This window comes from Saprolegnia parasitica, assembly GCF_000151545.1.
Source record: "Saprolegnia parasitica CBS 223.65 unplaced genomic scaffold supercont2.221, whole genome shotgun sequence".
Lineage (NCBI taxonomy): Eukaryota > Oomycota > Saprolegniomycetes > Saprolegniales > Saprolegniaceae > Saprolegnia > Saprolegnia parasitica.
The window spans coordinates 1-19,166 of NW_012156615.1; the positions used below are offsets into that span (position 1 = coordinate 1).

At 58.3% G+C, this 19,166-nt stretch overlaps 7 protein-coding genes across 7 annotated transcripts; 3 read left to right on the forward strand and 4 right to left on the reverse strand.

The window, feature by feature from the left end:
- Window positions 1-47: 47 nt before the first annotated feature.
- SPRG_15995 (threonyl-tRNA synthetase) lies at window positions 48-2,619 on the forward strand (the record flags this gene model as incomplete). The annotated part of the gene is made up of 6 exons (XM_012355245.1): window positions 48-789; window positions 1,018-1,174; window positions 1,220-1,388; window positions 1,436-1,692; window positions 1,749-1,908; window positions 1,957-2,619. 6 exons carry the CDS (start codon window positions 48-50, stop codon window positions 2,617-2,619), a joined length of 2,148 nt encoding a protein of 715 aa, XP_012210635.1.
- A 1,181-nt stretch (window positions 2,620-3,800) lies between these two features.
- Window positions 3,801-5,726, forward strand: SPRG_15996 (hypothetical protein). Its single transcript, XM_012355246.1, has one exon. The coding sequence runs from the start codon at window positions 3,861-3,863 to the stop codon at window positions 5,700-5,702; it is 1,842 nt and encodes a 613-aa protein (XP_012210636.1). The 5' UTR covers window positions 3,801-3,860; the 3' UTR covers window positions 5,703-5,726.
- A 663-nt stretch (window positions 5,727-6,389) lies between these two features.
- Window positions 6,390-7,732, reverse strand: SPRG_15997 (hypothetical protein; the record flags this gene model as incomplete). The annotated part of the gene is made up of 5 exons (XM_012355247.1): window positions 6,390-6,641; window positions 6,686-6,938; window positions 6,993-7,148; window positions 7,197-7,374; window positions 7,435-7,732. The coding sequence occupies 5 exons, from the start codon at window positions 7,730-7,732 to the stop codon at window positions 6,390-6,392; spliced, it is 1,137 nt and encodes a 378-aa protein (XP_012210637.1).
- A 294-nt stretch (window positions 7,733-8,026) lies between these two features.
- On the reverse strand, window positions 8,027-10,811 carry SPRG_15998 (hypothetical protein; the record flags this gene model as incomplete). Its single annotated transcript, XM_012355248.1, has 5 exons — window positions 8,027-9,127; window positions 9,178-9,522; window positions 9,564-9,853; window positions 9,902-10,403; window positions 10,452-10,811. The coding sequence occupies 5 exons, from the start codon at window positions 10,809-10,811 to the stop codon at window positions 8,027-8,029; spliced, it is 2,598 nt and encodes an 865-aa protein (XP_012210638.1).
- Window positions 10,812-11,940: 1,129 nt separating this feature from the next.
- SPRG_15999 (hypothetical protein) lies at window positions 11,941-15,389 on the reverse strand (the record flags this gene model as incomplete). Its single annotated transcript, XM_012355249.1, has 4 exons — window positions 11,941-12,873; window positions 13,232-13,624; window positions 13,767-14,681; window positions 14,706-15,389. 4 exons carry the CDS (start codon window positions 15,387-15,389, stop codon window positions 11,941-11,943), a joined length of 2,925 nt encoding a protein of 974 aa, XP_012210639.1.
- Window positions 15,390-15,639: 250 nt separating this feature from the next.
- SPRG_16000 (hypothetical protein) lies at window positions 15,640-16,464 on the reverse strand (the record flags this gene model as incomplete). The annotated part of the gene is made up of 1 exon (XM_012355250.1): window positions 15,640-16,464. One exon carries the CDS (start codon window positions 16,462-16,464, stop codon window positions 15,640-15,642), a length of 825 nt encoding a protein of 274 aa, XP_012210640.1.
- Window positions 16,465-17,803: 1,339 nt separating this feature from the next.
- SPRG_16001 (hypothetical protein) lies at window positions 17,804-18,944 on the forward strand. The gene is made up of 2 exons (XM_012355251.1): window positions 17,804-18,184; window positions 18,240-18,944. The coding sequence occupies exons 1-2, from the start codon at window positions 17,836-17,838 to the stop codon at window positions 18,857-18,859; spliced, it is 969 nt and encodes a 322-aa protein (XP_012210641.1). The 5' UTR covers window positions 17,804-17,835; the 3' UTR covers window positions 18,860-18,944.
- The last annotated feature ends 222 nt before the right edge of the window (window positions 18,945-19,166 follow it).

The following is a 19,166-nucleotide window of genomic DNA, read 5'->3' on the forward strand; positions in this document are numbered from 1 at the left end:
ACATTGGAGTTGTTCCTGTGGTGGACGGAAGATGCTGCGCTCTCTGCATGGCCGGCCGCTGTGGCGACCGCCCGAGCAGCTTCCTGCGTACGGTCCGGTGCATGAGCCATGCGGCGACGCGCCTCGAGAAGTGGAACGCGGAGCTCGCGCGCCAGGCGCGGGCGGCGACGGGCGCGACCCCGCCGGCGACGGTGCAGCTGGTCGTACCCTCGGTCGCGACGCCGTATTCGCCGACGATGGCAGCCACGCCGCTGCAAGCGATGCAGCAGTTCACGCAAGCGACCGGTGCCAAGATCCCGCCCGTGGTTGGCGCGACGATCTCAACCGAGACGGACGAACAGATTGTGTGGGACCTCTCACGACCGCTTCCCGAGACGACGACGCACGTCGCCTTGCACGACTTTGACGACAAGCGCATGGAGGCCATGTTCTGGCACTCGTCGGCGCACGTGCTCGGCGCCGCGCTCGAGGCCAAGTTTGGCGACGACGTGCTCTTGTGCGACGGCCCATCGCTGCCCGACGGCTTCTTCTACGAGATGTACCTGCCGTCCGGCCGCACGCTCTCGGAGCATGACTTTAGCGACATTGAAGCCGAGATGGCCAAGATCATCAAGGCGCGGGCGCCGTTCGAGCGACTGCAAGTGACGCGCGACGTGGCGAAAGACATGTTTGGCTACTCCAAGTTCAAGCTCCAGATGCTCAACAACATCCCGGCCGACGAGCCCATCACGTTGTACAAGTGCGGGAGCTTTGTCGACCTCTGCCGCGGCCCGCACCTTCCGCACACGGGTATGTCTCCATACATGCCACTCTCTCTGCAGACTCTACGGATACCGGGTGGCCATGCCACGCAGGTCCATCGTGGTCATGGCCACCTGCACACATGTATATCCAAGAAAAAAGCATGACTGGCGAACACCTCAGCGATCTAGCATTGATCCTACTGAGCTACAGTTGGACCGACAGCATCCTCTTCCTCTTCTCCATTGCGCTTATAACTCCTCACCGTGCAACTAGGCATGCTGCAGACGGTCGCGCTCACCCGCTGCGGCGCGTCGCACTGGACGCACGGCTCGGAGCTGCTCCAGCGCGTCTACGGTGTCACGTTTCCGGACAAGGCGCGCATGAAGGAATGGAAGCATCTCCAGGCCGAGGCCAAGAAGCGCGACCATCGGTACAAGATTCCCATCGCGGTCATCAAGGCCCCACTTCTTGGTAGGATCATTGGCAAGGCGCAGAGCCTCTTCCTCTTCCACCCGTGGAGCCCCGGCAGCTCGTTCATGCTGCCGCATGGCACGCGCATCTTCAACCGCCTCGCCTCCTTCATCCGCCACGAGTACCGCAAGCGTGGGTACGACGAAGTCGTGACGCCGCTCATCTTTAAGAAGGTAAAGATTCAGATTCAGATTCAGATGGGGAGCTGAATCGCACGTAGGAACTCTGGGAAACGTCGGGCCACTATGAGAACTACAAGGAAGACATGTACAGCGTGCGCCCGGGCATGGACGACGACAAGCCCATGTCGTGCGCCGACCACGCCAACCACGCGGCCTTGCAGAGCGACGACGACGGCGACCTCTTTGGTCTCAAGCCCATGAACTGCCCGGGCCACTGCCTCATGTTCAAAGAAAATAAGGTCTATTCGTACCGCGAACTGCCCGTGCGGTTTGCCGACTTTTCGGCCTTGCACCGGTACTTTCGAATCTGAATCTGAATCTCAATGCTAATGAATGTATATTGACGTGTAGGAACGAAGCGTCGGGGGCGCTCACGGGGCTCACGCGCGTGCGCCGCTTCCACCAAGACGACGCGCATATCTTTTGCCGCCCCGATCAAGTCCAAGACGAAATCCAGTCGTGCCTCGCCTTTATCAAGCACGTGTATGGCGTCTTTGGCTTTGAGTTTCAGGTAGCTTTGAGCTTCCACTTCGTATTGAGATTGATTTCGGGGTGGTAGCTGCGGCTCTCGACGCGCCCCGAAGCGTACATGGGCGACCTGACGCTCTGGGACTCGGCCGAGGCGCAGCTCGAGGCGGCACTCAACGCCTTTGACATGCCGTGGACGCTCAACGCGGGCGATGGCGCATTCTACGGCCCCAAGATTGACATTGCAGTCCGCGATGCGCTCAAGCGTGAGCACCAATGCGGCACGATCCAGCTCGACTTTCAACTGCCGCTGCGCTTCAACCTCAAGTACGACGGCAGCGACGGCAACGAGCACACGCCGATCATCGTCCACCGCGCGGTCCTTGGCTCGATCGAGCGCATGATGGCGATTCTGATCGAGCACACGGCGGGCAAGTGGCCGCTCTGGCTGAGTCCGCGCCAAGTGGCCGTCCTGCCGCTGACCGAGCACCAAGAAGCGTACGCGCAGCAAGTGCACGCGGCGCTGCATGCCCACGACGTGTACGTGGATGTGATTGGCCACGGCAAGACGCTCAACAAGCGCATTCGGGACGCGCAGCTCGCGGGCTACAACTACATTGTGGTCGTCGGCGAGAAGGAAGCGGCGACCAACGAGGTCAACGTCCGGACCCGTGATGGCAACGCCGTCCTCGGCACGTCGAGCGTCGACTCGTTCGTCGAGAAGATCCTCTCGGAGGTAGCCGCGTTCCAGTGAGATTAATGCAGAGTAGAGGTATGACTTCGCGTTGGATCGTTTGCGCCTGTCAAGAGCTAACGGAGCTTGCCATCGTCATGTGAACAGAGTCGTTGTGCGGTCGCGGCCCATATCGAGTCCTGGACGCAGCATCATGGAGAGTGCTCGTGGCTCGGGTGCTGGGACCAGCCTTGTGTCTTCCTCGGTGGTTTCTCTTGCCGGCTTCCTGAGAGGGATCATCAGTATCTACCTTTTATGGCCTTGGTATCATCAACTCTATGGCCTTCGTATCAGCAAGGGTAATTCATCCCCCTTTGGTATTGTGGTCGACAAAGAGTAAAGTTGAAGCCGACTATTGCTAAAAGAGCACCGTCCCTCTAGATGGTGCCCAAATATGGGCGAGCAGAGCAAAAGGTCTCTACGTTGCGAGTACCACATACGCCTCACACGTGTCTCCCGCGAGCAGACGACACCAACCATCTGTGCTCAAGTCCGCGCATTTTTGTATTTTGCGCATTGCCGTTTTTTGCCCCGCGCTTTTTTTCTCCAAAATCCGCGCAATTTTAAATCGCCCCCTCACCTCGCTCACTTACGGAACGCAACCTCTCTTTTCGTCGCCGCCAGTTCAAGTTCCATCACGTGCATCGGTCTACGACGTTTGCGGGCTCGGAAACTTTGACGGCGTTGTTCGACGGCGGGCACTAATGAAACGACGACGTCATTTTTGATCCTGACGATCTTGGTGACGTGGCAGCCGGAGAGCTCGCTTTTCTAAACAGGTCGGATCGTGGTGTGTGACATACCATGGCCTTCAATCAAGGTTCCAAACGCCCTTCTCAGACAGTGCTTCTCAGACATAATACTATGTCTCAGACGTACCCTGAACACGTTGCGAGTGCGTGGTCTTGTGATGGGCTAAGCTAAAATGTCGGTATCGTGCTCACATATATACTAGTAGCTAGTTACCTCGACGCCATGAGTATTTCCCACGGGCGCAGGGCCAGTGTGCGTCAAGGAGATACGACACCACATACAGTCCCTTGACGCGTCTCTCCACGGCGCTCATTTCTCTCTTGCTTGATGAAAAGACTGGATTTGCAAGCTCCCTCGCGGCGAGGCCATTTTAAGAATTGGAAGACGCCATTAATATACTGGCTCGTACAAGATGGCGTCTAAAAGACACCTAAATTTGGCTTTGGATTTGCTATTCACGGCGTGTCAGTGTACGCATTCTTGCACCGACGACGACCGCCAGCGCACCGATGGCAACCGCCACCGCTCTGACGAGGGACAACAGTGTGCCCCAGGTCGCCGTGCCATCGCCACTTCCCCCTCCCGATGCAGAGGATCTTGACGCGGTGGCGGTCGAAATTTCACCCCCCGACGCACCTCCCCCTCTCGAGACGCCGTCGGACAGTAGCGGTCACCTCGACCTCGGGGCCAACTATGGCTCGCTGCGCGTGTTTCTCCGGCTCGTCCAAGTGTCGGCGCCGATGCGACTGCAGCTGCTCAATGACGCCGCCAAAGATCTCGCGTCGACGCACGACCTTGGCTACTATCACGGCAACGTGTCGTGCGCGGCTATTGGCGTCTTCGATGCCGTCGGTGGTGGTTACAAGGCTAGCCTGAGTGGCCACCGCGACGTCCCGATCGAGGACGAGTTGAGTCTCGCGGATGCGCAGGCGGCCGACGTGTGCGCGTTCGGCGGCTGCCTCATCGAGGCGTACCGTGGCGTGGTTGAAGCGGCGATGGACGACGACCGCCGCCCCGACACGATGCCTGTGGATCTCTGGACGCTTGCGCGTGAGCTGCGTCAATCCGGATCCGAGCAGCGATCGATGACCGCCGTCGTCGGTGCACTTACCACATTGGATCAGCAGACGCAAGCGTCAACTGCCGTGCGACTCGACGATGCCGCGGCCAAATCGAAGAACGTCGATGGGACGGTACAGACCAAACATCGCGGCGTCAAGGGCTGGGGTGTTCTCATGGGATTATTGCTGGTGGTGCTCGTCACTACCGCCCTCTGCGTCGTTCTGATCCCGTCATGGGGAAATGCGACGGCCGACGCCGGAACGGGGAACTCGACATCCACACCAACACCGACACCGACGTCGACACCGACGCCGTCGCCGTCGTCAATGCCACTCGCCAACCGGTCGTACAACGTCTCGACTTTTGCCGGCAACAGCCTTATCACGTCCTTTGTGTACCCCCCGTTCGGCATTGCTGGCAACGGTACGCACCTGTACGTCGCCGACACACCCACAACCATCATGCGCATCAATACGAACACGAGCAGCTGGACGACGTTCGCCGGCGGCTTCAGCAGCGGGTTTACCGACGGCGCCGGCTCCAGCGCCACCTTTAACGGTATCCAAGGGCTCGCACATACCACGCGATCCGGGTCTGCTGGTATCTTGTACGTGGCCGATTCCGACAACAACGCCGTGCGCGCAGTCGACGCCAACGGTGTCGTTACGACGGTCGCCGGCACCGGTGTCATGGGCGATGCCGACGGGAGCGCCAGCACGGCCACGTTCTACATGCCGAAGAGCATCGCCGTCGCCAACTCTACGATCCTCGTCGCCGATACGTACAACTACAAGCTGCGCTCGATCAACGGCAGCGTCGTCTCGACGTTCTCGGGCTCGGGCGTCTCGGGCCAAGCGTCGGGGCCCTTGCCGACGTATGCATTTCCGTATGCGCTGGCGATGGCGCCATCGGGCGTTGTGTACGCCACGGATGGCAATATGGTGCGCAAGATCGCCCTCGACGGCAGCGTCACCAACATTGGCAGTAGCACGGCGGGCCACTCGGATGGCAGCGGTGCCAGCGCCGCCTTTGACACCCCGACGGGCGTCGCGGTCGATGTGGACGGTACGGTCTATGTCGTCGACACTGGCAACCACTGCATCCGCGCGATCGATGCCAATGATAACGTCATCACGATCGCCGGCATTCCCGGCTCCAACGGCATGCAAGACGGTGCAGGCAGTGCTGCCATGTTCAGCGGTCCCCAGTTCATTTACATCGACCCCGATGGTGTGCTCTACGTCACGGACTCGATGAACTTTAGCATTCGTCGGCTCGTGTACACCTAACCCTCTTTATAATGGTTTCTAAAACATGTGACCCGGGACGTCGCTTGACCACTAGAATCGGCTCTAAATAGAATTGTCGGATTTGGAGAAAGAAGAACAAGAGACGAGGACGTTTGGCCAACGGAAATTAGCGTTTTCGGCTACTAATACCTTCTGACGTCCTCTTTCAAGACGCCATTGTAATCCACAGAGTACACCGCCGGTCACGCGGCCCTGCAGAATCTTTGGCTTGCCATCAATTAAAAAAAAAGATCGGTCTTCGTCGAATCTCGTACCGGTATTCCTAATTCGTTTGATACCTCCATGGTCAACCGAGTTGAATCCCCTTTGGTTGGAACACAGTTGACACCACCCCGGGTCACATTCAAAGTGAGGGTTGGACGTCGCCGAACGAGCACGGCTCGAGTGCACATGATATGTCAACCCGCAGTGCCAAGGATTAACGATTGAATCCGAGGAACCACACTGTCAACTCCTATATCAATGCGGTCGAATACGAAATTTCGACATTTGAAAAGCTCGTTTCGCGATCCAGCAACCATCAAATACACCCGCGCCCTTTATTGCTCCCGACGTTGGAAGGTTAAGGCCATGTTGAAAGAATATAATGTCTGCGTCGAGCCCACACATACTTTGATTGGGTGATATGTCAAGATGGCTTCAACAAAGTGTACGCCCTACGCCAAGCTACGGAGAGGGTGTCGGAAGATCCGCGACGACCAGTTCGTTCATCGACCGGTTGCCGTCCCAGCCACCAAAGAGAAAGAGGTGGGTACCCACGACCGCTGCGCTGTGCCCATACCGGTTCGTGACGTGGCAGCCCTCTGAGATGGGCTGTGACCACACCATCGAATCGCAGTCGATCGCGTGGACGTATTTGGAGACCCCAAGGAGCCGGCGGTAGTCGACGGGCTGCGCGTCATACCCGCTTTGCAACCGCTACACCCGTCATCGTCATTGTCGGTTGAAGGAAAAGAGTCAACCTCTTCGCGCGCCAGCGCTTTGGCCGTCGTCCGCATCGCTTTGTCCCCCATGTAGATGGGACTGCGCTCCGTGCCCGACCAGCCGCCGACAATGTACAGCGTGCGACCGACCATCGTCATGGTGTGGCTAAACGTCGGGATTGGCTGGTCCCCGGTGACGCGCGGCCGCATCCACGCCATGGTCTCCGTGTCCAGCGTGTACAAGTCGTTGAAATACTCGACGCGGACTTCGGGCACCGTTTTGACCGATTGTCTGTAGTAGATATGGACATGCTTTTGCACAAGATGTGGATATCAAAGAGTGTACCCGCCATAGAGAACGATGCGGCCGTCGTCGAGCAGTGCCATCGAGTGGCCATACCGAGCCGTCGGCGGTGTCCCCGCCACGTGGGGCTGGAGCCACGCGAACGTCTCAGTGTCGAAGACCCATAGATCTTTAAAGGTCTTGTTCTGGCCGTCCCAGCTAGCACACTCATGGTCAACATTGTCTATCAAATTGTGTACAACATACCCGCCAAAGAAGACGAGCTTGGTGCCGACGGCCAAGTCCGAGTGGCCAAGCCGCTCGGGGGGCGACTCGGTCGTCCAGTTGACGACGTACCAGTGCCACGTCTCGAGGTCGAGGTAGTGCATGTCTCGATAGATCTTTCCCTTGTCGCCTTTGCCGCCAAACACAAACATCTTGGCCCCTAATTGAACCGCGCAATAAGACAATAAGATGTATGTCCCTCGTCGAAAAATGCGTGTACCGACGAGCGTCGCCGAGTGGCTGTAGCGCGGCGCGGGCGGCTTGCCTTCGCACTTGACTTGAGACCACGCCGACGTCTCGAGGTCGAGGACCCATACTTCGTTCAGGTACACAAACCCGGCCTCGCCGCCGAAATAATGGCCCCCAAAGAGCACCAGCTGCTGCCCTGCCAGCAGCATCGAGTGACCACCGCGGGCCGTCGGCGGGGAGCCGTCCATCGGAGGCATCGACCACGACATGACGGCGCCGTCGTTGGGTACCGGCGACGCCGGGTCGCTGCTCTCGGGCGACTGTGGCATTGCTTCAATCCAAAAAATGTTGAGAGTTTCATGTGAAACAACCGTCACCGCATCGAAGTCTCCAGGAAAACAAGCAACACTAGTGCATTCCCATTCATGGAGTTGTCTCGAGGAAAATGTTAGCGGTTGATCATCCCTCTACTGCGATTATTGCTCGTTACGTTGATGCGTTGCGGATGATTCGTTCATCGACGACGGTGGCGTTAAAGCGATGTCCCACAACATCGCTGCAAGGTATGCTTGCATCGCGCGTCGGTCGAGTTGGACCTCCATGCGACGAATCTATACCACAGCTCAGCTCTCAAAACATCCATCCGGCGTGCGTACCATGGTCGGAGCCGGGCGTGCATTCGTGTGGTGGACGCTGGCTGCAAAGTCGGCCGCTGACGTGGCGTCGTCGACGCGGAAGCACGCGATCTTGCCTTTGACGAGACCAAGGATGCGGTCATGACTCGCGCTTAAGGAGACCATGGTCTCTTTTAGTGGTGTCGAGCTCACGGCCGTGCCAGTCCAGAGGGAGTAAACAAACAAAATACCTTCATACGAAACGAGCGCGGAATCCCCCGGGAGACCTTCGACGGGTGGCAGCAGCGCCAACTCAAACGGCGGTCGCAAGCGCGGGAGATGAATCTCGACGGGGACGAGCGCGAGGTCTGGAAGGGTCAGCTGCAGAATCTGCGTCGAGCCAGCGCCGCCGACGAGGAGTGCGAGGTGGGCACCGGTCGATGTGATCTCTGCCGCGTGCACGGTGGAGTTGAGATGGACGGTCGCCGACGGCGCCCACCAACCAAAGCCCGTGCGATACCGCGGTGCCGTGGTCCAGAAGCACACGACTCCGGCGACGTCGACGCTCACAAGGTCCGTGCCCCGGTGTCCAAGATACACGATCGGGCTGTTGTGTCCATGGAAAAAGTCCCGGGTGTCGGTCGACGCAGCGCGTTGCGGGCGGCAGAGCTGGAGGCGAACGACAGCACCGTCTTTGGTACCGACAACCACGCTCGTGGGAGCGCCGACGATCGAGATCGACGGCCAAATGTGGCCCAAGACCACGTCGTCGATGGTGTAGCTTGGTCGCGTCAGGTCGGCTTTCGTCCACGTTGCAACGGTGCGCAGGCTGGCAGCGTTGACGGACAGCAAGGCAGTTTGCTTTTTGCAGACGGTCAGAAAATACCCCGGCATCAACCCAATATCTAGGTGCGTGATCGGGTTCGAACCCTGGACCTCGCGCACAACGACGTCGGTGGTCATATCGATGACGGTCACGTCGCCTTTGGTACCGACAACGTACAAATGCCGTCCACGCGTCAAGACATGATCAATACTGTGGCGCGATTTTGCGCTGAGGACAACCGGCGTCAATCGCACATGCTTCCAGTACGCTCGCTGCACCGTCACCTACCATCCACCGGTGTGCCGATACTACAATGAAAAAGAAACATTCGTACCATCGTCGGTTCCGGCGGCGCGATGCGTCGCCTGGCAATCTCCATCGGTGGCGGGAGCGCTGCGTAGACTTGCACAGTCGCTGGTTTCGTCGGCAACGCCGTCGTCGGTGGCGGGGGTGGTCTCGGTCGCAGCACCGAAGATATAAGAACGAGACAGCTCGCATCCACTTGGTCTTGACGGCGCCGGCGCGTCTGGAGCTCTTCCAATGCACTCGACACCGCCTCGTTTTGGTCTGGCTGGCAGAGCACGCGTTGTAGCGCCGTGAGAAGCAAGCTACGGACGCCGTGCCGCGCCGCACATGCCTCGGTCCACAGATCCAGTATCATACTATGGACAACATCGTCCTACATGACAGTGGTACACGGATAGACATGATAAAGTTTACCACAAGCGCATCGCGCACGTGATGGATCGCACGCTGATATCGCTCCCGGCGCGCAACGCGGCGCAGATTCCGCCGGGTGTCTCTCCAGATGCGCTGCTGCGCCAAGACGTCGGCTTTGACCAGCGGTGCTGGCAGTGTCTCCAGAATCTGGTCGATCAGATCGCACACCAGGCTTTGCAAGAGCATTGCAGTCGGTGTTCTTGGTAGCGGTGACACCGGGCGCACGGGACACGGCACTGGAAGCGTTGACAAGGGTATGCTCTGAGCAATAGAGGCCAGCGTCGCATCGCCTGCATTCCACTTTCAGAAATCATGCCGTCACCACAATGAAGAGGTACCAGACGCGAGCCACTTGGTTGCGTCGTCGAGGACGTCGTCGATCGTGTCGACGTCGGTATCCGGCGCCGGTATCTCGTCCGGCATGTTTTTCAAAATCAATTCAACCGGCGGCGCGTGCCCAAACTCAATCTCAACGAGAAAGTCGACGCCCTTGGACGCCAAGTAATGGAGCTCGCGTTGCTTTTGCCGGAGCTCCTCCTCGCGTTCTTCAAGAGCAGCGCGGTCCGCGTTAAGCTGCCGAAGCTGGTCGTGACGTCGGTGCGTCGCTTGCTCGTGCTCGATGCGCAGTCGACCTTCGCACTCGTTGGCAAAGTGAGCCGACTGGATGGTTGGTGTTGTCTCCGCCACAATATCCAGCAGGGCGTCGTGCGGGAGCTGGCGCTCGAGCACCGACCCTTTGACGAGCAAGTGTTCAATCTGGTTGACGTCGCGCTGCCGCCGGCGCGATCTCTCGGCATCAATCGCATCCAGTTGTATCATGGATGTTTGCTCAAGGCGCTCCTAGTCAAAAAGAGATTGACGTGCTGGCTAGAGTGTAGTCGCATGTACCAGATGTTGTCGTTTCTGCTGCAGTTGCTCCAAGTCCAAGCGCCGGCGCGCCGCTTCTTCGAGCTCGTGGCTTCTTGTGACGTGCCACGCTTCTCGCTGGAGCTCCAGTTGCTGCGCCATCTGCGACTGTACGTGGACCTTCTTTGTGAGTAGCTGCGAGCGCAAGGTTTGACGGGCGACCCGGGAAGCGGCCACTTGGGCGTCGAGGCCGCCGAGCGTCGCGCGCAGATCGGCCGCCTTTTGCGTGAGTGCCGCCGCCTTCTGACGCTCGTACGCTTCGCGCGTCGCCTCGACGTGGCGTCGGTGGGCATCAAACTCGGCTTCGATCAGGCGGAGGCTCTCATCCGAGAGCTCTTGCATGCCGTTTCCACTGGCTAGTTTCACGCAACCGTATCCCCGATCTTTAGTGCGTCGGGTTAGTGTTATAGGCTGGCAGGCCTTGATTCTAGCTGTCCATAGCGCGCGAGGAAGCTCCAGGGAAAGTAAAACACGTGATATAGTCACGGGGCAAGGACGCTCGGCGAAGCCTCGGCGCTCACCTTGTATGAGAACCGCGAGTTTGCGGTTCAGATTCTGGATGCTGTCGACACGCTGCCGTCGTCGCACACGCTCTTTTCGGTCGTGCTCTTTGACCGGTCGACGCTTCGGTTTGGGTGCCGTGTCGAGATTTCATTTTCACCCGAGACACCCGGCATCCACTGGATGGACGCGCTGCTGGCCGAGCTCGAGAGGGTTTTTCACATCCCAAGCGATGCGATTCAGATCGCCAAGCCGCCGCAAACGTCCGACGTCGACGTCAACGACATTCAAGAGACACCGTGGATCCGCCGCGACGAAGGCCTCCGCTTCCACCACGTCGCATCGCTTGCTACCTACGGCGACCGGCTCGTCATTGCAGACACGCGCGTGCCACTCCAAGAGCTCTCGAAAGAAGTGTCGATCGCGCTCCAAGCGCTCATCGATCAAGCGATTGATATGAACATGTCGTTGATTGGGTCGAGCTACTACATACAACGCGGCGTCAGCTAAAGTCGACGGCGCTCTTTATTCGCGACTCGAGCCACAGCGCGCAGGCCTCACCCACGGGCAACGACGTCGCCGAGACTGAAGTGGACTAAGAATTGGGGCAGAGTGGGGGCGCCGACGAGTTTACCGACCTGCGTCAAGTCGGCACTACGTCCGAATGCGTTCCTTTGGCTGTCATGTTAATCCATCTATTGCTATCGTATGACGAGAGAGTCTCCGATCAATCATCGTGGCTCCTTCATAGAGAATCCATTGTTGTGGGCAACCCGGATCTCGAAGGAAGCAAGGACGCGGAATGGTGCAAGTTAGTACGTATCTTAAAGGCTCTGGTCGCTGGTCGACCTCATGGGTCGGCCACGGCAACAACATACAACCAGGACGATCAAGCCGTTATATTCAACCATAGTAGGCAAATCAGAGCATTCCCAACGAGGGCATTCTCTCTCCCTCGCTGGCGAGAGCATTACAACGCCTCGACCGACGAGAGTTCCACGCGGGCGTTGGCCGAGGCGATACGAACGCATGGGTACAAGTAGGGTGCGCCAACGACCGACTCAGTCCAGTCCGGGACAAGTACACCGTTGACGTGGACGCGGAGGGCACTCATCGCCTTGTCCCAGACGCACGACAGCATCACGTTCTCCGTTGCGTGAACGGGGTTTGCAATTGTGGTTGTTTCGCCGTACGCACCGCTACGTATCTCGTTTGGCCACGAAAAAAAGAGTGTGCCCGGAGAACCGGAGGCGTAAAACTGGTCGCGCGTCATGTAGCCAATGTCGATCGTCGTATGAGAGGCAGGCAGCTTGACCGTGAACGACCGCACTGCGCGTGTGGCCAAAACGTTCCATTTCCCCGTCAGCGCACCATCGGCAGTCGCGACGGTCATCGTCTCGGAGAGCGTGAGCTGCGGGTGGCAGTACATGCCATCCCACGGCACGGGTGGGAGCGGCAACAGAAAGTAATCAAAATGATCATAGAGCACTGCGGCGTTGACGCGATCAAGCCCGTCAAAGTCGACGGCACCCGACCGGAGAAATGCCATGACGCGCTCAAAGTGACGTGGGTCTCGGTCGATGAAGTACGCGCCATCGTCACCGGGCTGCCACGAGCCCGACGAGAGCATGGCGGCAAAGTAGCTGCCTTCAAACTGCAGCAGCGTTTCGCGCGACGTGGCAAAGATCGAGCCGCCGACGTTGAGTGTGATCGTGGCGTCGGCGGTCGCCGCTTCGTCGGCCATGCGTGCTTCCATGGCGGCGAGTGCTTCGGTGCGCAGAGCGAGCTCGTCGAGCTGCTTGTCGACGATCGACCCCAAGTGATCTCCGACCGCCTTGGAGATGGCGGCTATCGCGTCTTTGAACGTCTCGAGGCGCGACGCGTACACACCGTCGGTCATGCGCTATGGCAAGACGAGGGCGATTTGGTTGTGATTTCAGAACGGAATGGATCGTTGGAAGTAATGCAAGCGCGACTATTGTCCAACAGCTCGGCGAACGAGTGGTGACCAGCGTTCTCACTTCTATCGCTTGCTGCTTCTGCCACAACACCACGATGTATCGTTTGTATGGCGTGGGACCTATTCTAGCATGGTGGTCTGGTCTCGCTGGTTGTCGAGAGCTAGTGTTTGTCGTCTGAGAGGTAGTACCAACAAGTTCTTATTGCGGCTAGTGTCAGGGCAAGCCAACAGCACGCGAAACGCTAAGCATGTACCAAGGAATCTCGATAGATGTCTCTCTTTCATACATTGACGACGACACCAGACCCGTCGTCTGGTTCGCGGTGCTGAACTGGTTCCGACTGTGGCGCGCTTTCTTCAGGAGCTCGACCGCGTCGGAGATGGACCGTTGGCTCGTCCGTTGCCGCTTCCGCGTCGACGACCCAGTGGCTTTGGCTCGTTGCTCGATGAAGCAATTGATCTCTGCGTCGATTGCCTCGGAGACTTGTTCGCATGCGGCAAACAGCTGCGACCGGGTACAGCGGCCCGAGCGATGGGCCGAGACGACGTCCCGGAACTCGGGGCTGCGTTGTGCCTGGCGCAACGCAGCCTTCAATGTGGCCTGGTGGTTGCTGCTCGGGTCGCGCGGGAGGTTCACCAAGCCGTTGGCAAGAAACATGAAGAGACCGTCGCTGAACTTGATGCCGGAGAGCGACTCGATGGGTCATTCGCTGCTCGGCGCGCCAGCGTCGTCCGACTCGGACTCTTCTCCGAACACCTCCAACGACAAACGCGCATCTCCTAGTACATTTTGAATCGCCCGTGGGCAAATGATTGGTGGTGGCACCTGCTCGGACGGGCAAACGACCTGCTGAGACGGCCTGCGTCTTGGTGCTCACGCTTTGAAGCAGCGTGGTCAGCAGCGCGTTTGTCTCGTGGCACGTCGCCATGAGCTTGTCCATGTCGGCTTGCATCTTGCGGACAACGACATTTTGTGCGTCGACCGTCGACGTCAGCGCCGACACTTCAAGGGCCGTGGCGCGCTGCAGCGCCAGAAGCTTCTCCATCGATGCATCCTCGACCACTGCCGTTGCGTGCAGCTGATGGGCATTGGCGAGACAGAAGGCCCGTCGGATGCTGTGCCCACGTTGAAGGAGCTCGTCTTGGGTGATGCCGACACTGGCGGCAGCGGCAAACAGAGCCACGTGCACCGCATGGTTCGCACACACCGCCATCGTATCCGACAAGTACAGCAGCAGCGTGGCGGCAAGCAAGTCAAGGAGATGCGCGGAGACACGTGGCGCCTGGCCGTAGCTGTAGTTGTGAAAGAGTTTGTCTGCAAAGACGATCATCGGGTCCAAGACGTCGCCGTCCTCGACCGGGCGACGCGCTGCCGTCAAAAGTGGCGCGGCATGCGACAGACGCGGGTGCGACCAGCCCGCGCGTTGGCGCGCGATCCGAAGAGCGTCGCCTTGCGTGTTCTTCAGCGTCGTATCCAGCGCGTCCATGGACCAGCTACCGCGACTGGCGAGGTCCGGGAACTGGTCGTCGCCGTGGATGCTAGCGGATGTTGCAGTACGTTGCCGCCGACGATGCGGCGTCAGAACGCCGCAGTGGTCCTTGTCGCTAAGGCGCTTGAGCACTTGGTTGATGTGCGCAGCATGTTTTTTGGTGCCATTGCTCGATTGCGCGAGCTGTTGGGAGACGTGGCGACTCGTGTCGTCGGCCGTGGACGCGAGCTGGCAGGCGAGCGCATGCAGCGGGTCGAGCGTCTAGTTGAGCGCGGCATGGACGACCGGAAGCTGGTCCATCTCGCCCGTTGATTCGTGCTTCACAGCGACAACGAGACGGTCATTCTTCCACATTAAGTTGGCGTAGCACAAGCCGCCCATGTCCAAGCCCGTGCCAATGGCGCTCCACTGCATCGTGAGCAGCGTGCGGTCTCTCGAGCTGTGCTGGCGCCGGCCTGCATCGTTCTCTTTGAAGAGCGTCTCGCAGACGGTCGCGAAATCTGCGACGAGCATCGGGGAGGCAGGCGCCTTTGTCGTCGTCTGGGCAGCGATCTGGCTCTCTTCTTGGTAGAGGGCGCGCATGACGGCGCGCGCGTGTGCCACGTAATCCAGGCCGAGCGGCGGGGCCGTGTCGTTGTGCTTGAGCGCCTCGCGGTGCAGGCGCTCGAGCGTGGTCATGTAGTTAATGGCCGACATGGCGGCCATCTTGCCCTTGTCGCCGTGTTGAAGATACGCTGCAAAAATTATGTAAAGGTCCTCAGTGAGCGGCGTATTGTCGATGGTCAAGGCGCCAGTGCGACCGACGAGGGCGTTGACATTTGGTGTGCGAGCATAGAGCGGGTGACCGGCGAGCACATCGGCCTCTAGATGCGCGCGGACGTAGTGCAGGCAGCGGCTGTACATGTTCTTGGCCGCCGCGGCGTCGCCCTTTGATGACGCCCCCAGCTCGGCGCCACTGGCCTTGGCCATCTTGCCGATCGTGCAGAAAATTCCAATGGCAGTCGCCCGGAGTTTTCCCGGGATCGGGGGCTCGATTTTCCGGACGATGTACCGGTTATTAGCCATTGTGGCCAGTGTTGGATTTGAACACGTCTTTTTATTATTTAGAATATTTAAATATATTTAAATATTTAAATGTTTTTTTCCTTCTTTTGGATTGAAACATCATTATACACCAATTGTATTACGTAATCATCAAACTTGGATTGCGTCATCACGATCAAAAGTCCCAGTCGGAGGGATCAAGACCGCCAAAGAGTGCCATGAGAGTCGCCTTGTGGCCGCGGATACCGGTGAGGCGCGCGCCTGTTGGCTCTTGCGGATAAGAGAGATCGTTGTGCTCGGGTAGGGGTAGTTGCGTCTTGGTATCGTCGCTGGCATCGGCGGCGTGGTCAGCTCCGTCCTCGTCGACCTCGAGGTCGTCAAGCATGCCCAACCATTCACATACGAGCTCTCGGCCATCGGTGCTATGATGGGAAGCGACCGCGTCGTCGTCGTCGCTGTCGTCGTTTGCCGCATTGGTGACCTGAGCGCAGCCTTCGACAGCCATGGCGCCGGAGTTGACACCGACACGAGCGCGCGCCGAGTGCGCCATGCTGATGCGTTGTACGTCTGCCGTTGACTCCACTTGCTTGCGCTCCGTCGCGTCAATAAAGCGCTTGGTAGCGTCGTTACCTGGCGCTTCTGCGTGGGGCCCATCCGTTGCGACCGGCTTGTTCTTGCGGCGGACTGCTGCACGTACGTGGCACAGCTTTGTGGCCTTGTCAGGGTGCAACCGGTTGCGCTTAGCCGTCCACACGAGGGCAAAATTGGAGAAGAAGCGCTCGCACGTGGCCGTGTTGACAGATGCAGAGAGCACGGCAAGCGCCAGCTTGGCGAGGCCCGAACGGTCGCCGCTGGTCGCGAGCACGTAGCTCCAGAAGTCGAAAGCGGGCGCAGGCCCGATGAACTCGGACGCCGTGACGCGAAAGGCGAGCGGGTTCTTCTCCCACAAAAAGAGCTTGGCGGACACCAGCGACGTTAAGCACACGTGCCAATACTGCATCTTGTTCCACAGCTCATTCGTCTTGTAGAACTCCAGGCGAGCGTCGCTGCCTTTGCATCCCGCCGTCATTGCATACGTTGGTTGATGTTTTTATTCCATGTTTTAATGGCCGAAATAATTTAGATATTTAAATATATTTAGATACGATTAACAGTAAAACACAAACATAAAAACATGAATAAAAACCCCTGCCAACACAATTTGTGGCAGATACCAGCCAATGGAAAGCGCCTCGGAATGACACTGCAACAGCCAATCAAAGGCCTGTATATCAATTCCCAACGACGAATAGGATCGCTGGATCCTAGAGTACCAATTTTGACACACGACTCCAATTGACGTTCGCACGGGAAGGCTCCATAACTAGTATAGGAGGCGATTGACTATCTTCCATCGCATCCATCGTGCAAACGTACATTCTTAAATGCTAGCTTATAGTAAAGAGCGTTGGCTGTCCTGGGCAGCTTGGTAATTCACCTCCTGGTGCTTGTTCATGGTTGTTGCCATGCAGTTGTACTCCTCACCGTTGGCATCCTTGTCGAACTTGGCCACGCGGAACGTGTGGTCCGTCTGAAGGAACTCGCCTGTCAGCGACGACTTATGGCCCATAATCAATGGCTCAAAGTACCTCAAAGTCGAGTCAACTGGTGGCGCGTCGATTTTCTCGAGATACCGCGGCAGGGCCAATCGTTAAAGTCCACAAATTCGACAGGTGCGATGACTGGGGTGAAGTGCTGATAGATGCCGCACTACATCGAGACGCGATGATGAAGGTAGCGTTGCTCGACCTCCAAGTACACCATGTGAGCCTTTTCGAAAGCCGCAAAAGACACACCGCTCATCTTTGACTCACGGATCCATGCCGCCATCGTCGTCTTGACGACCCACCGCTTGAGCTTAGCGTAGGGACAGAAGCTCTGGATGAGGGGGAACGCGAGTCGAGGAGCTTGGGGTGCAAGGCCGAGTTTTGTGAATGTGCACCTGCTCCAGACCTCTATCTTTCAATACATCGGAAACAACTCTAAAACTCGATTCATGGGCCAAAGAAGTTGGAGGAGCATGAGCTACCGGCCGACGGTGAAGGTTGTTGCTTTGCTACGTCACGCTGCGCGCTGCGTACATGCCCAGGAAGGCACTCGTTGTTGCGCTCTCCTCTGCGTGCTATGGCGCGTCGATTTCATGACGCCAACCAACTTCAACATGGTGCAATTAGCTAAACCTCGCATTGTACCTCGATGCACACGCAACGTTGACTTTGGTTGCGTGCACGTAGCCAATCGCGCAATCCAGCGACATCCTTTAAAAGATTATACTCAATTCCAGAGTTGGATCTGCAATTCGGTGCAATTCGGTCGAAGCCGGCCAAGCCTCATGCGTGTGGAAGACGCGGTGGCGGCGCGCTGGGACCGCATCAAGAAGGAGCTCGCGCCGCAGGCCAAGCTCGAGCTCAAGAGTCCTGGCGTCGTCGATGCCATGCAGCTTCTGCAGCATATGGAGCGCGAGGTCGAGCGCTACCGGCGCACGCCCAAGCCTCTAGGCCATCCCGTGACGCCGGCCATGGAGGCACGTGTCGCCGCGGCTGCGATGGCCGCCGCCGAGATGGTCACGCTCAACGTCGGTGGTACGTGCTTTGCGACGACGCGAAGCAACCTGCTCCGCTTCGAAGGCAGCTACTTTGCGACCATGGTAGAATCGGCGCTGTGGCAGCCCAACGCGCGCGGTACCTTCCATCGTCTTGCACGATCCTGAAGTCAATATGCACGTCCTGCGACTAGGCGAGTACTTTATCGATATGGAGCCCACGTACTTTGACCGGATCGTGGCGTATCTTCGGACCGGAACACTGAGCTTTGATGGACTGGCATCCGCAGACGTGCGCGAGTTTCGCCGGCTCCTCGACTACCTCCAGCTGAGCTTCGTGCCAACCGAGTGGGACCCAACGTACTGCGGCCACTCGCTGGAGCTCCAGATGCACAATCTGGTCGTGGTGCAGAAAGGCCTGGGCTGGAGCAGTGTCCTGTCGACGGCACCGTCGCCCTTCTTTTCCGTCCGAGTGCTCGCCCACCACCACGTCGACATTGGTTTTACAACGCGCGCCAAGTTTGAGCCCAACAAGGGCCATGCGCTGCACCCGGGCTTCTTCTTTGGCTGCGAGCGCGGGTACGCCTACTCGGCGCACGAGAAGAAGCCGTTTCCCAAGCAGCGCGGGAAGCTCATTGTCACCGCGTCCTTCAACCAAGCGGCGCGCGATATTTCGTTCGAAGTCAATGGCCACATGCTTGTCTCGCCCTTCCGCCTCGTGCCGACGGACGAACCACTCTACCCGATCGTGCGTCTCGGCGAGCGCGAGGCATCGGTGGAAATGACCGGGGGGCACTGGTGCGAAGACGTCTAGTACGCGGCGGCTACGACCAATAGACGTTATGTTAACAATCGATTCCTATAGAACGTATTGTCCTTTGTAAGTTGGACGGTGAACCATGTTGAACGATCGTCAAAAGTACAGCAAGAACGATTGACGAAACCTTCGAGACGTTAAGGACGCAAGGTACCGCTTCACTGGCGTCGATTGCGAGACCTGTGACGGGTGATGCTTGCTGCCTTTCAGTGCTTTCCTGTGGCGGAGCTCTGCTTTTTCATCTTGGCGCATGCCATGAATAGGCACATTTAGATACTTTATATGGTTATAATTGGCGTCTGCC

Bases quoted from the DNA above. Each gene is read 5' to 3' on its own strand.
- SPRG_15996 (XM_012355246.1), top strand. From the start codon at position 3,861: ATGGCAACCGCCACCGCTCTGACGAGGGACAACAGTGTGCCCCAGGTC.
- SPRG_16001 (XM_012355251.1), top strand. From the start codon at position 17,836: ATGCGTGTGGAAGACGCGGTGGCGGCGCGCTGGGACCGCATCAAGAAG. The intron at 18,185-18,239 runs GTACCTTCCATC...TCCTGCGACTAG, and splicing joins GTGGCAGCCCAACGCGCGCG to GCGAGTACTTTATCGATATG.